Raw genomic sequence first — 12,528 nt, forward strand, 5'->3', positions numbered from 1 at the left:
CCACTCCAGGCTGGCTTTAAGAGGGGTATGGCACAGACCTAGGCGACCCTCTCATCCTCGGCATTAACTTCTTAGCTAAGTTTGGTTACAGAGAGGCTTTAAGGAGAAACGCTGTATTTTCACCAGCAGAATACATACATATATATATCTCTCTGTTAAATAACATAGAATCACAGACTGGTTTGTGTTGGAAGGTACCTTGAAGCTCATCGAGTTCCAACCCCCTGCTACAGGCTGGGACATCTTCCACTAGAGCAGGTTATTCCAAGCCCTGTCCAACCTGGCCTAAGTATAAATATCTATATGTATATCCTTAAATGTATATTTAAGGGATGCGCTGAGAACCACCCTGCTAAAATTGCGGAAGACCTCAGTTTAACAAACCTAAGTGTATAATGCCGCTTTTCCTGTTGCACAGGCAGTCACTTATTCACCAGTTATGCACCACTGTGGGCTTTTTCCCAAAGTAAGAACTTCTGGATTCTTAACCTGCACAGACACATGCAACAGCACAGTCAGAAACACCCAAGAGCTTTGCCTCAGAAACACAAGGTGTGTGTTTTCTCCAGAGCATGGTCATAAGAGCTCAGAGCTGGAGCCAGTTCTGCACATGGCCTGATGAACAGGCTCTGGCTCCTCTGCAGAGCCCCAGGCATTCTGGTGCTAGTTTCTGTTTCTGTTGTATCAGCTGAAGTGAAACACGTACATAGTGAAACACAAACACACACATACTTAACAGAAGTTGAATTACTGTGGCATGACATAGCATAACCATAGTTGGGATGAGGGTGGATTTCATACCAGCACAACCCACGCAGAGCTCTGTGCTGCTTGCATTACCTGCTGTCCATCTTCGCAGTGCCCAGCACAGGAGGTGAAAGCCAATTTACCCTTTTCATGTGAAAAGTGAAAGGAAGGCAGAAGTGAACATGAAGTCACCAGTCAAAGAACCCAGAAAGAACCAGAAGGACAAAGATGAGAGCTACCACCAGCTGCTCTCTGCTCAGCATTACTCAACACAACTTAAGAAACATAATGGGAAATATGTTTTGCAGAATACTACTTGCCTTTTGAGGCCAGACTATAGTAATGGCATTTAAAGATACACAGAAACCTGTGCAATAACTTAATTTTCCTCTTTAGGAGTAGGTTTAAAATGGAATGTATAGATACGTATTTAAAAAGCTACTGTCCAGAGATTGTTTCCTTTTCTCTGTATTTCACAAGGGTAAGTAGCTTATCAGTTGCTGATCAACTCTATGTCATTAAAGAAAAACCAAAGCAAACAACAAAACACAATCCAGCCATTTTCAGTCCTGATTAAAATGATGCTTTAAAACACATTCATTTCCCCCTGCTTTCTGCTCCTGTTATTACAGGTAGGACTGCGGAAGAGCCACACTAACCATAAGGAAGAGGGGACCTGTTTTGTAGGGTGCAAGAGACCGCTAATGCAGAACCACTCCCAGACCAAGTGCCTTCAGAGTGTACTGAAGGAAGTGGAACTCATCCGGAGCTCCAGGGACGGGCAAATAGAAGAAGCAATTAGGTTCAATCAGGAACTGGAAAGAGAGCTGAAGAGCTCTCAGGAAGCTCTGGTCAGTCTGGAGGACTGCAACCGTAACCTGAAGAGGGAACAAGCAGAAATGAGGAAGAAGGTGGAAGAGGCAAGACACGCTGTCCTTAACAGTCTTGGCAAAGTGAAGGAGCTGGAAGTGAAAGCCAACGAGGTGCCACATCTGCAAGTATACATCCAGCAGCTGGAATCAGAACTGCAGCACTACAGGTAAGGCTGAGTCCCTCAAAAAATGCCTATACAATCACAGTATTGGAACACAAGTTACCTTGAAAATCACTGGTTGTAGCTTATTAAGTGTCATCAAATAGATGTAAAAGGGAGCCAGAGAGAAATTAGAAGCTACTTATCAATTTTCTTGGTAGGGATCCATAACAGAACTGGGCTGTGCTAGTGGAAGCTAGATCAAAATAAGGATGCTGATCTACAGAGAGCTGAAGCTACTCCTCAAACACACGGCAGTAGGACTCAACGTAGTAATGCTTCATGAAAGCCTCAGAAGAAATTGCTGACGTTCCTTCAGAAACCATTTCCACACACTTTTCTCACCTTACCTAAGCAACTCAGTCATTCCCTGCTAGTTGGGTCACACGTACAAAGCCAGCTGTAATCAGGTGGTCGACCCTTCACTTCTTATTAAAGCTCTTCAATTTGTCCTACAAAGTGGAGGAAAACCCACAAGGCCAACTTGTGGCCAGCAGTATCAAACTCTGCTGTGACTTAACTGCTTCTTCACCGACAGAACGTGTCATATTCCAGAAGAGAAAGGTTAAAACACTTTCCTGAAACCACACAATCATATAGCGGGAGCCTCAGACAAAAAATACATCATCCAACTAACCACACTTTTGTGATAGTATAAATAAATGTCTTTCCAAAAGTCAGGAAGTTGCTCACAAATTTAAGAGTTCACTGCTTCTGTAGCGTTGTATCTTAGACCAAAGTTGGACTCACTGGTGGTTAGTAAGTGCCAGGCATTTCTGCCGAGGTTCAAACTGACCTATGGAATAAAGTCTTGGTGATATTTTTACTGACCCAAAGTAAAGCTAATATTTATATCTTTTTTCCCTTACTGTACTAAACCTAGTATTTTAATACATTGTCTACTCTGATCTCCTTGTCTCTTCCTAAAGTTATACTTCCTCTGTTTGCTTCTAAGAAGAGTTCATAGTGAGTTATTTGTAGCATCATGGCTATTGTACTGCTTTATGACGTGCGGAAGTGCTAAAAATAACCACTTTATCCAGTGTCTTTGTGTCAGCGTTGTGTATGTTAATACTTGTGATTGCAGGAGATAAAAGCCTTCATTTAAACATCTGCAGGATTTTAGAAACACTGTGAGGGCACATAATGTCCAAGAGGACTGTCATTTACAGGGATATCTGGGTCAATGATATAGCTCTTAGTGCTGAGAGAGATCACACCACTTGTCTCGTCTCTCAAGTTCTCCCTAGCATGAGCGCCAAAGGCTTAAGACGAGTTCTTGTCCTGCAGAATTGTTTTTCCAAAGGATGATGAAGGATAAAAACATTAGCTTTGAACAGGTAGAGCTGAACTAGTTACAGCAATAAGAAATGTCAGCTGGATCTTGCAGAGCAGGAACTTCTATGGGTTGCATCAAAACAGCGTAAAATGTACCTTATATGTTCTTTGTAAGGGTATCTTCATCTGTACTATTGATCTTAAAACTACATGATGGTTTAAAGTGGGTGTAAAGCTCGGGAATGGTGCTGGACTGACCATTTGGAAACTACTCCCCTTTTTTAGCCCTGTGGCACATTTAGCACAGGACCAGGCCAGTTTCCACGTGCAAGACCCTTTAATGGGTCTTGATTCTGTGTTAGCCACAAACTGCTGCCATCTCCCTGTCCATGGGGTACAGCTCAGGGCTTAGACATGTTTAACAGCAGAGCTGCTTAGTGATGATTGTGACTGGCATGGCTGTGGTCACATTCCACAGTTCCACAGCATATGGAATATCATAATTCCATAGTGTGGCACAGAGATGCCCAAACTGGCAGAACAGTTAAGCTGAGCAGTGAGTTGAGCTCTGTGATGGAAGAGCTGAACACTAGCATGGCTATCTCTACCTTAGCCAGCCACTGGCATCATAGCTTGTCCCTCTCACTTGCCTACACTTACACTACAGGTGGCAGAAACTCCTTGTGTTCATAGAGAATCATCTTCTCCAGCTGTACAGAAGCCCAAAAGCCACGTGCATGGTTTGGGTGAGGTGGTAGGAGTGCATCTTGAAGGGAAGCTCATGAGTTGGCCAAAGCGTAGGGATGGAGGGACAGTTGCTGTATCCCACCGACTCACCAGACTGTCAGTTGGCACGTGTGTTACTTGTGATATTATTTAAGTCAGATGGCATTTAAGTTAATACTCCAGTGTAGTGCTCCATCTCCAAGTACCACAAAACGTTTGTGAGCAGGTAAGCAGGATGTAGGCTTGGCAAGAACTAATGCTGCAAGGTAGTAGTGAAGAGAAAGGGGCATACACTTGAGTATACTGCAGAAAGCATTTAAGACTGCAGGAATGGCTCCTGACAATTGACCTTAACTGGCTCGGTATGCCACTATTTTACTCCAGCTGAAGTCTGGTTTTTCCATGGAGGATCACAGTCAAGAATGAGAGCAGTCTATGAGCTTTATATACTGTTCCTATCTATACTTACATACTTAATAAAGAAAATGATTTCCTCTTCTATGTTCAGGTTTTCAAAGCTCTTTAAGCATCTAAATCCATGTTTAGACCTTCATCTTATACCAGCTTGCTATCATTTAGACCTGGAATCACAACAACAACCTTAGATTATAACCCCTAACTCAGGAAACAACAGTTTCCATCTATTCAGGAAAGCGTTTAAGTACCTGCAAGCAATGAAATGTTTTCCTAACTTGTACCCTGGTTCCTGTCTCTGGGTTTGAAACGTCCCTATCACGTTGTCAGTTCCTAGCCTAGCTAACCTAATAGTTTCTAGACACTTCTTGTCTTCAGGGGCACATCCTGTCCTTCTGCACTGGGTGCAGGGGTCAGGGTTTTGTCCCCTTTCTCCACTATTAGAAGTTTGTACCATCTTTCATTTTTTAATCCCTGTTTAAAGAGTCAGCTCAGGTACTTCAATTGTAAAAGCTGAGAAATTCCTTATTGGAAAGCATGAGTTGAAGTCATCTCAGACGAGGAGGACTTTCTGAGAAATTGGATGTTTATTACTGGTATTATCTAAAGTATGTGTGATTCACAGTGTCAGCGCATGGAAGGGTTTAGGAAGTTATACAAGTCCCATTTTTAAATGCAGTGCTGCGCAGAGGGTTATTCTCATTTTGTAGTGGTGCACCTAATTTCCTTTTCCCAGATACAGGACTTTTGTTATTACTCAGCTTCAAAGCTCAGCTTTTCCAGTCTTGGACTACGCTTCCAGTTTCTCAGGATGATCCTGGGACTAGCCTCCAAATTGCCTGGGGCCAGTTCCCCTTTCTCTTTCAAATGCTGGGAGCCTACATGAACATAGTGGCTAGGCCCCAGGGCAGCTTCTGGTGACCTCCACTCCCAGAGCAAATCATTAACAGCTATTCCCTAAACTCCCCTTTTCCCAGTAAATTTTGCTCCAGCTCAAGGTGATGCCACCCATATATTCTAATATAGTCCTATAAGTATTGTTTATAAGAATGCCACATATAAAAATGTTACCACAATAAAAATGTCACATCTACTGCTTCTTTTTAGCCATTCAGCCATTTTCCCTGTCAGAAAAGGAAATTTGATTGGTTTGACATGAATTGTTCTTGCTATACATAAGTTGGCTCCATTTCCTGTACTACACTGTAGGTGGCTTAGAAATTTATTATGGATTTTCTCTTTAATAAAACTGGTTGGAAGAACAGAATTTAAGAGTTTGATCCCAATTCAACAAATAAAAAGAAAAGTTATTCAGAATTGAAATAGACTTCATAAAAGAGATGTTCACAGAGGATTTATGTTGCTGTGTTAGCCAGCAGCACAGTAATTACATAGGTCAGGGGATGGGGTCATAAAATACCATAAATGCTTCCCATATGCGTGGTCTGTCTCCCAAATTACTTAATTATCCATCAGCATTTATATATGTTAATGAGTAGGGATCCTTTGTACATGGAATGCAGAGAGGCTTGTTTCATTCCCCCATATTCTCTTACAAACATGGAGGTCTTGAGCATAATTTCCTCCATTTCTTTCTTTCTTTCATAAAGTCAACAGTGTTAATCTTTATGCTTTAGGTTATCTTGTATCAGCAGTAGTTCAATTTGTGTTTTCTTCTAGGAGTCAGTGTCCTGATCTTTTCAGTAATTTATCAGATTTTCATTTACTCTGTAAAATAGAACAAGATGAACTACAAAGATCCAAATCAATAACCCAAGAGCAGGAGAGGAATACGGAAATATTCCTAACTGATACAGAATCGGCTCTGTTAAGTGAAGAAAGAAAAGCCCTAGGAAAGAAACACTGCTCCACAAAAGAAGGTGTATATAGGAGGTTATTTCCAAGCTGAATGATGATGCGTGGTTTACACATAGGTATTCTAGAACTGTTCTATTTAGAAATTAAAGACATTAAATAAAGAAAATCTAGACAACTTTCTGCTTGACTACTGTCATCAATACCCATTGCTCACTGGTTGCGAGGTGAGTGCATCTTGACCGCGTATTTCAGAGGGCACAGAATTTGCATGCAGGCTGTGGGTGTTTATGTGCTGGACTGCACAAGGGACTGGATAGAACAACAGACCATAAGCACATCCCTGGACACGAGCAAGGCCGGGCAGGGTCGGTACCCGTGGTGACAGGCAGGGAACTGAGCTCACCCAGGGTGAAGTAGAACTACTTTGCAGAGCCTCATCGGTAAAAGCACTCAAGCAGGTTGTTCTAGGTAGACTGATGTAATTTTATTTTCTAAGTCTGCTTGTATTTTCTTCTACTTAAGACTGTAAAGTGTTATATACTGCATAGAAGTATGCCAAAAAAGCACAGAACTTTTAAGTTTTTCAGGAAATGAAGAGTGGCAGGTGAATATGTTCCCATCATACGAACTTCAGGCTACTTGTGTGTCTCTAGCCATAGAAGAATCATAAGCTGAGCAAATAAATCAGATTACTACTCATTTGAAACACTTTAAAGGAACATCTTGGTTTCACAAAAAGGGATAATGGAAGGTATTATTATATATGGTAGAAAGAACTCGGTAGAGCAATTTAAATACATTAACTTGACACTGAAGAAAATGTATAGCATCTCTTTCTAAGCAAGGGCTAGTCTTATTTCAAATGCAAGAAGAGTCTCAGTTCTTTTTGATGTTAATCATGCTTGCTTCCCATAATAATAGCAAAACTTTTACTCAAATCCATTCAAATTAATCCAAGTTCATTTATCCACAAGAAAGCTTGTGTGCGAATTTTGATGTTGCAAATGTAGGCAGTTCTCTGGCCTTTTTCAGTGCTGGGCTCTTAGTTACAGTGTTTATTCTTGGGAGACTTCCCCTGGATTCTCACTAAATCCTCCTTTTCATCTGCCTCGCCTTATTTGTGTGTTGGGGGTAAATCACTGGGAGCACAATAGCAGTGCCACACACAGACACTGCCCGTTCCCTGCAGTGGACGTGCTCTCACCACGTCCCGGCCTTCCTCCCACAGCTCTGCAGAGGCACCCACGTTGAACCTGCTGGAGCTGTCACGTAGCAGCTCCATCACACAGACCTTCCTGGGGACAGAGAGATGAATGTGTGCTGCAAGTAACAAAAGGATAGTCCAAGCCAAAGGAGTTAGTTTTGTCATCTCATACACAGAACCTGACATACGCCGCTGCCTTTTGAAGCTGTCCCCTCCTGCCCTTCTTTGCATAATTTGAACCATGCTAACCCCTCCTATACCAGGGAGGTTATGTCTTCCCCAGGAGGTGTGCACTCAGTGTTTCTGCAGCTACTCTGCCTCGAATCAGTGCCTGGAAATGGAGCCAGCAGCTTGGTGAACCCCCCCAGTGACAGCCATACACCTCCCTCCTTCACCTGCCTGCTCTGTCAAGCTGCCTCATGGCCAAACTTCCTGGGTGATGCAGAGTAATACCCAGCTTCTCTTATAGCAGCAAAAATGAAAGATTAATTTCATACAAAAAGATAGCTTTAAAATACAGAAAAATCCTGTTCCCCTGCCCCTTTCAAACCATTTTGTAAGGCTGGACTCCTCATCAGAGTCCAAGCCCCTTTGAAAGCAATGCATCCCACAACAAAGGCACTTTCTTGCTGTCATTGCAAGAACCACATCAAACAGAAATGGTCCTAGCTCATTAACAGCCCTCAGTTGCAACCCTGTGGATTACTTGGGTGAGCATCAGTGCAGCACCTATGAATATCCAGTATTAGCAGTATGCCACTTTCTGCCCTAAGGACTCCTAGGAACCTTCTGCCTGGTGGGCATCACTGCCATGCCCTGCTGTTGTGCTCAATTTGTAGCCCTTAGAACTGCATTAACCTTGGTATTATCCAACTGATGGATCCTGACATTTCAGACCCCACTGCATGCAGATAGAAACAGAGCAAACTCAATGCATTGGGGCTATTCTGGAAATGGAATTATCAGCCTGACAAGACTGGGCTCTGTGCAGCTCCCTTGACCTAGAAGCCAACTAACATCAGTGTAGGGGAGCTGCATAAAAAGAACAATTATTTATTGCCAGGAAAAACTCATCTGTGAGCCAGGAGTTTGTAGCCTCCTGTCACCCAGTGTTGCAGCTCACGGGGAGCCAGGAGGACTGTTATGTGGTGCCTGCACAGTCCTGCTTTTGGCCTCCTGGTTCTTCCTCAAGCAAACCTGACAAGTCTGTGGCCACCTCTGTGCCAGAGACCTGCAGGGAAGGATGCTTGCTGGAGCACTCCAGTTCTCCCCAGCCCACAGGTCCCACTGTGCTGCTCTCTGCTCGCACACTCACGTGGTCAGCCCTGTTGAACTCATTAGCAGCATTCCCTCGCTTATGGGAGTAATGGGAACACAACTGGGCAATAAATCTTTTCCTGAATGGGAATTTGCCAAACTTCCCTAACAGATGCTTTGAAGAGCCAGTGGTATTTTAAAGAAATACTTCTTGTTCAGGTCAGTTTTGGAAGGCAAAGTAGTAATACAGGATCTAAAAGTGTAATCTGGGGCTTAAACTTGGGGCTTCTGCATTTACCTCCCTGGATGTCAAAGATCTTGCAAAAAATCTGAAGTAAAAACACCAGGCAGGATGAGAGAACCAGAGGATTGACAACTGCTTCCCTCACATACTTAAAGACACAATCAGTATAAAGTGCTCAACAACTCCACCGAGCCCCTCCAGAGATAAAATCAAAACAAATCAAGCAACCCTATCTCGAGTGGGCTCTAGTGCATGTCAGGTTTGCTGTCAACTCACAGGAGTCACTCTGAAAACCAAACACTGCTGATCCTCTACACTTGGGCACAAGCAGAGAATTCTGCATTCTTTTAGGCTTTTTATTCTGCTGGAGAAATGAGAGAGATTCGTTTTTTCTTCCTAAAAAGTGAAAATTACCCCACAAAGATGAGGAGTTCCACTAACGCAGTAAGAAGTGATTATTTACTCTTTGCTCCTCTTCTCACTTTCCTTCAGGACACAAAATACATCAGGTCATTTGTAACATGCTGACAATCCAAAGTTTTCAGACAGATCAAACTGATTTGTTCTGCTTAAGCAGTCTGCTCTCAGAATATGGAGTGATTACTGATCTGCAGGGGAGAAAGCCTTCTCTCTTGAATGCATCCCAAAACTGACAATGATGTGACAAGATAAGTGAAACCACCCTAAAACAGTTCAAGAGAAATCTGTGTATGTTCTATACAAACATGTTATATAACAAAAAAAAAAATCCCATCAATAAAAAGCCTTTTTCATTTATGCACCACAAAACCTCACGGTATCATGAACGCTGAAATGCAGGAGGGAGCAGTCCAGACAAACCTGCCCTTTGAGTTGCAAGAAATATGTTCTGTTTCGGCAGCTTTTTTCAGCCCGTTGCCTATTTGAGTTAGCCGTGCAGAGAAGGAATCGAGCTCGCCTTTTAATAGATTCAGAGCCAACCATTCTATTTCATCCTTAACTGAAAGCTCCTCTATGCAATATAGATACTAAATTATCTGGAGACTGGCAAAAAGCATCTAGAAAGTAAAATTAATTGACTCCATGACTTCACTGGGACCTTGCCATAATTCAAGTCCACAGCCAAACCACGTCCTTAAACCCATTAACCCTGCACAGGCAGGATTAAATGATTCCAAATACCCTCAGGTACTGCCAGGAATGCTCCCACAGAGGTAGAGGGTCCATCTGTTAACACTGCTAGACTCTGAGTGGGTTGGGGATGAGCTATAAATGCCACTGCTGTTGGAAACACAATACAGGCAGTGTCTGTATTTGCAATGACACGAGACAGTTGTTTAGCAGTTCTGCAAATATTTGCTGGAGTTTGTTCTGTTTTCCCATCTTCACACCCTAGTCAGAATTCCAAGTGAATCACTGGCCATGGGCACTGCGCTGCTCCCTTCCCTTCATTCTCCAGTCGATGTTTTCAGCTGTTTCCGCATCTCACCTGCTGCTTAGCAGGATGATGGAAATAAGAAATGATGATGGAAATAAGAAACAATAATGAAAATAAGCAGAATGATGAGAATAAGGCCCAGAGGCTGTGATTCACTGCGCGTTGCAGCCTCTCCTTGTTTGTGGACAAAACCCTGTTCTCTGAAGGGTGCCTGAACTTCAAGTGCTCATCACCGTCACGTCACATGTCATCCCTTTCAAGAAAAGAGGTGCCAAGTGTGAGGAGTCAGATCGCAGTGGAAAGACCCCAAACCTCTCAATAACACTACAGGCCCTGTGCTTTGTTTTGTGAAGAGCCTCTTTTCACAGCAGAATGTTCATGATGTACATTAATCGTAACACTGAAAAACCTGATATTTGCAACACATCTGCTCTGCTTTTATTCTCTGTACTAGACCCCGTCACACATCCTTGGCATTAGTTCACACAACATAAAATTATCGGAAACCCTGTATGATGAGGTCAGACAGATCTAAAGCAGAACACTGTCAGGTATAAGCTGAGCTCTGGGTTTAGTAGTTTCACACTCCTGGAGCTGGTAGGTCCAAGTAGGACTGTGCTTAGCAGAAAATCACACAATACAAACATGAGCAATCAAAGCAAAACCAGTGCTGATGAAAGTTGCAGGACAGTAGGTTATACTCCCCATTTCTGTGTCAGCAAATATCCAAAGGTGGGATTTCCAGCATACAGATACAACTGGGGACACCCCTGTATTTTGTGGTGTATCACTGTGTTGACTCCCAGTGAACCTGCTCTGGAGCCCAGGGCAGCAGCACTGCAGCAGCAGCACATCCTGAGCTGACCATGGCTCCAAGCACCACAGAGCTGCACAGCACCAACACCAGCTCTGTGGGGTTAACTCAGGTGAGTTTACACTGCCCAACACAGGCATATCCTGAAAGCACAGATCCTCTCTACTTCAGAGCAAAGAGACATCAAGGGGGTTGGTTATAGTGGTTTAATTTGGTGGCTGGACAGATCTGGCATGAACAAGGCAAACAGATGGACTACTTGCCTGCAATGGCTGCTCTGATTTAATTCAGATCCAGGCAAAGTACTTGGGCTGAATAGTTCATCCTCAAAAAACACAGGCTGGAAACAGTTCAAACTAGCTGCATGTTTGGGTTACTTCAGGCAAGATTTCACATAGACCAAAACACAAGGAAAAGCAGAAAAACTGTGGTCTTTTAGTTGGATGGTTTTTTGCTGGAGTGTTCTGATTTTTCTTATCTGAATAACCTGAAATCAGTGTAGCTAAACTGATTTTCAAAATACCATTTTAAGACAAAAAGAAATAAAACCAAAATGAAATATTTCATTTTATGTTGAAGAGGCAGTTTCCTTTGATGGAAAAAACATTTTTCCTCATATTCCTAATTTAACCAAAGGGAAAAAAAAGGGGGAAAGAAAGACAAATTTGAATTGCTCTAAGCCAAGAGTTGGGTGAGAAGCTGGTCCTCAGTCTCAGAGATCTGTGTTTCCATTAACAAACATACATAGCTCTGCTTAATTCCCAATAGCACCCATAGACTGCAGGGACAACTCCATTAACAGAGGAAAAAGAGTAAGAACACCATAAATAAGAATGCTCTCAGCTGGTACTGGCAGGACAGTGGCTGTGTCCAGCTGGAGCCCTGGCTGTGGTGGGACTGGGTTGCAGAAGGAGAAGCCTCCTGGCTGTGGAATATTACTACCTCTGTCAGGATATGCTCAGGTGAATGCACTGACTTTGAATGACAGACCTCTCCATGGACCAGTGACTGGCATCTTTCAGAGAAGTTATGATTAATCTCTATACAGCAGATTTATATAGTGGGTTATTCTTGTGCTGTCAATCTTACACTTGCTACTCTTCTCCTTCCCCTATTGTTCCTCCCCTGCTTGGGTTTGGGGTTTTTGTTCAGTGTGATTTATAGTTCCCAAATGATGCTTCAAATACATTTGAAAATAAGAAACTTCAAAAAGTAAATAAATGTAAAGCTTTTTAGGTAAATACTATGCAGTAAAGGAATGATTTAAGCTCTAAATTCACAGCAAATAACCATGATTAAATATTTAAAATCCTGAGAGTTTGAGGTGTTTAGACCTGTACTTTGTATAATCAGAGACTGTCAATCCTTGAGGCTTGGCACCTGTTGTGAAGTACTAAAAGTCATTTATACTTTAATTACAGTTCTCCAGCCTTACCAGCCTTACTCTGCTGCTGCAAACAGCAGTGTCATGTACCCAACAAGTCTTTTCTTCTACTTAGGATACAGGCTACTTATAATCCAAATTACCTCTGTATTAATGATGTTCTTTTTAGAACAGAATGTAATTAATGCTGGA

At 42.6% G+C, this 12,528-nt stretch overlaps 1 protein-coding gene across 1 annotated transcript in view; it reads left to right on the forward strand.

Annotated features, from left to right (window-relative positions):
- EFCC1 (EF-hand and coiled-coil domain containing 1) overlaps positions 1-12,528 on the forward strand; it is a 51,294-nt gene that overhangs the window by 353 nt on the left and 38,413 nt on the right. The window contains exon 2 of the mRNA XM_010020818.1: positions 1,380-1,786. Within this exon, the coding sequence (XP_010019120.1) occupies positions 1,380-1,786 (407 nt within the window). The remainder of the gene's footprint in view (positions 1-1,379; positions 1,787-12,528) is intronic.

Source organism: Nestor notabilis, unplaced genomic scaffold (assembly GCF_000696875.1).
Source record: "Nestor notabilis isolate BGI_N333 unplaced genomic scaffold, ASM69687v1 scaffold4158, whole genome shotgun sequence".
NCBI classification, from domain to species: domain Eukaryota; kingdom Metazoa; phylum Chordata; class Aves; order Psittaciformes; family Psittacidae; genus Nestor; species Nestor notabilis.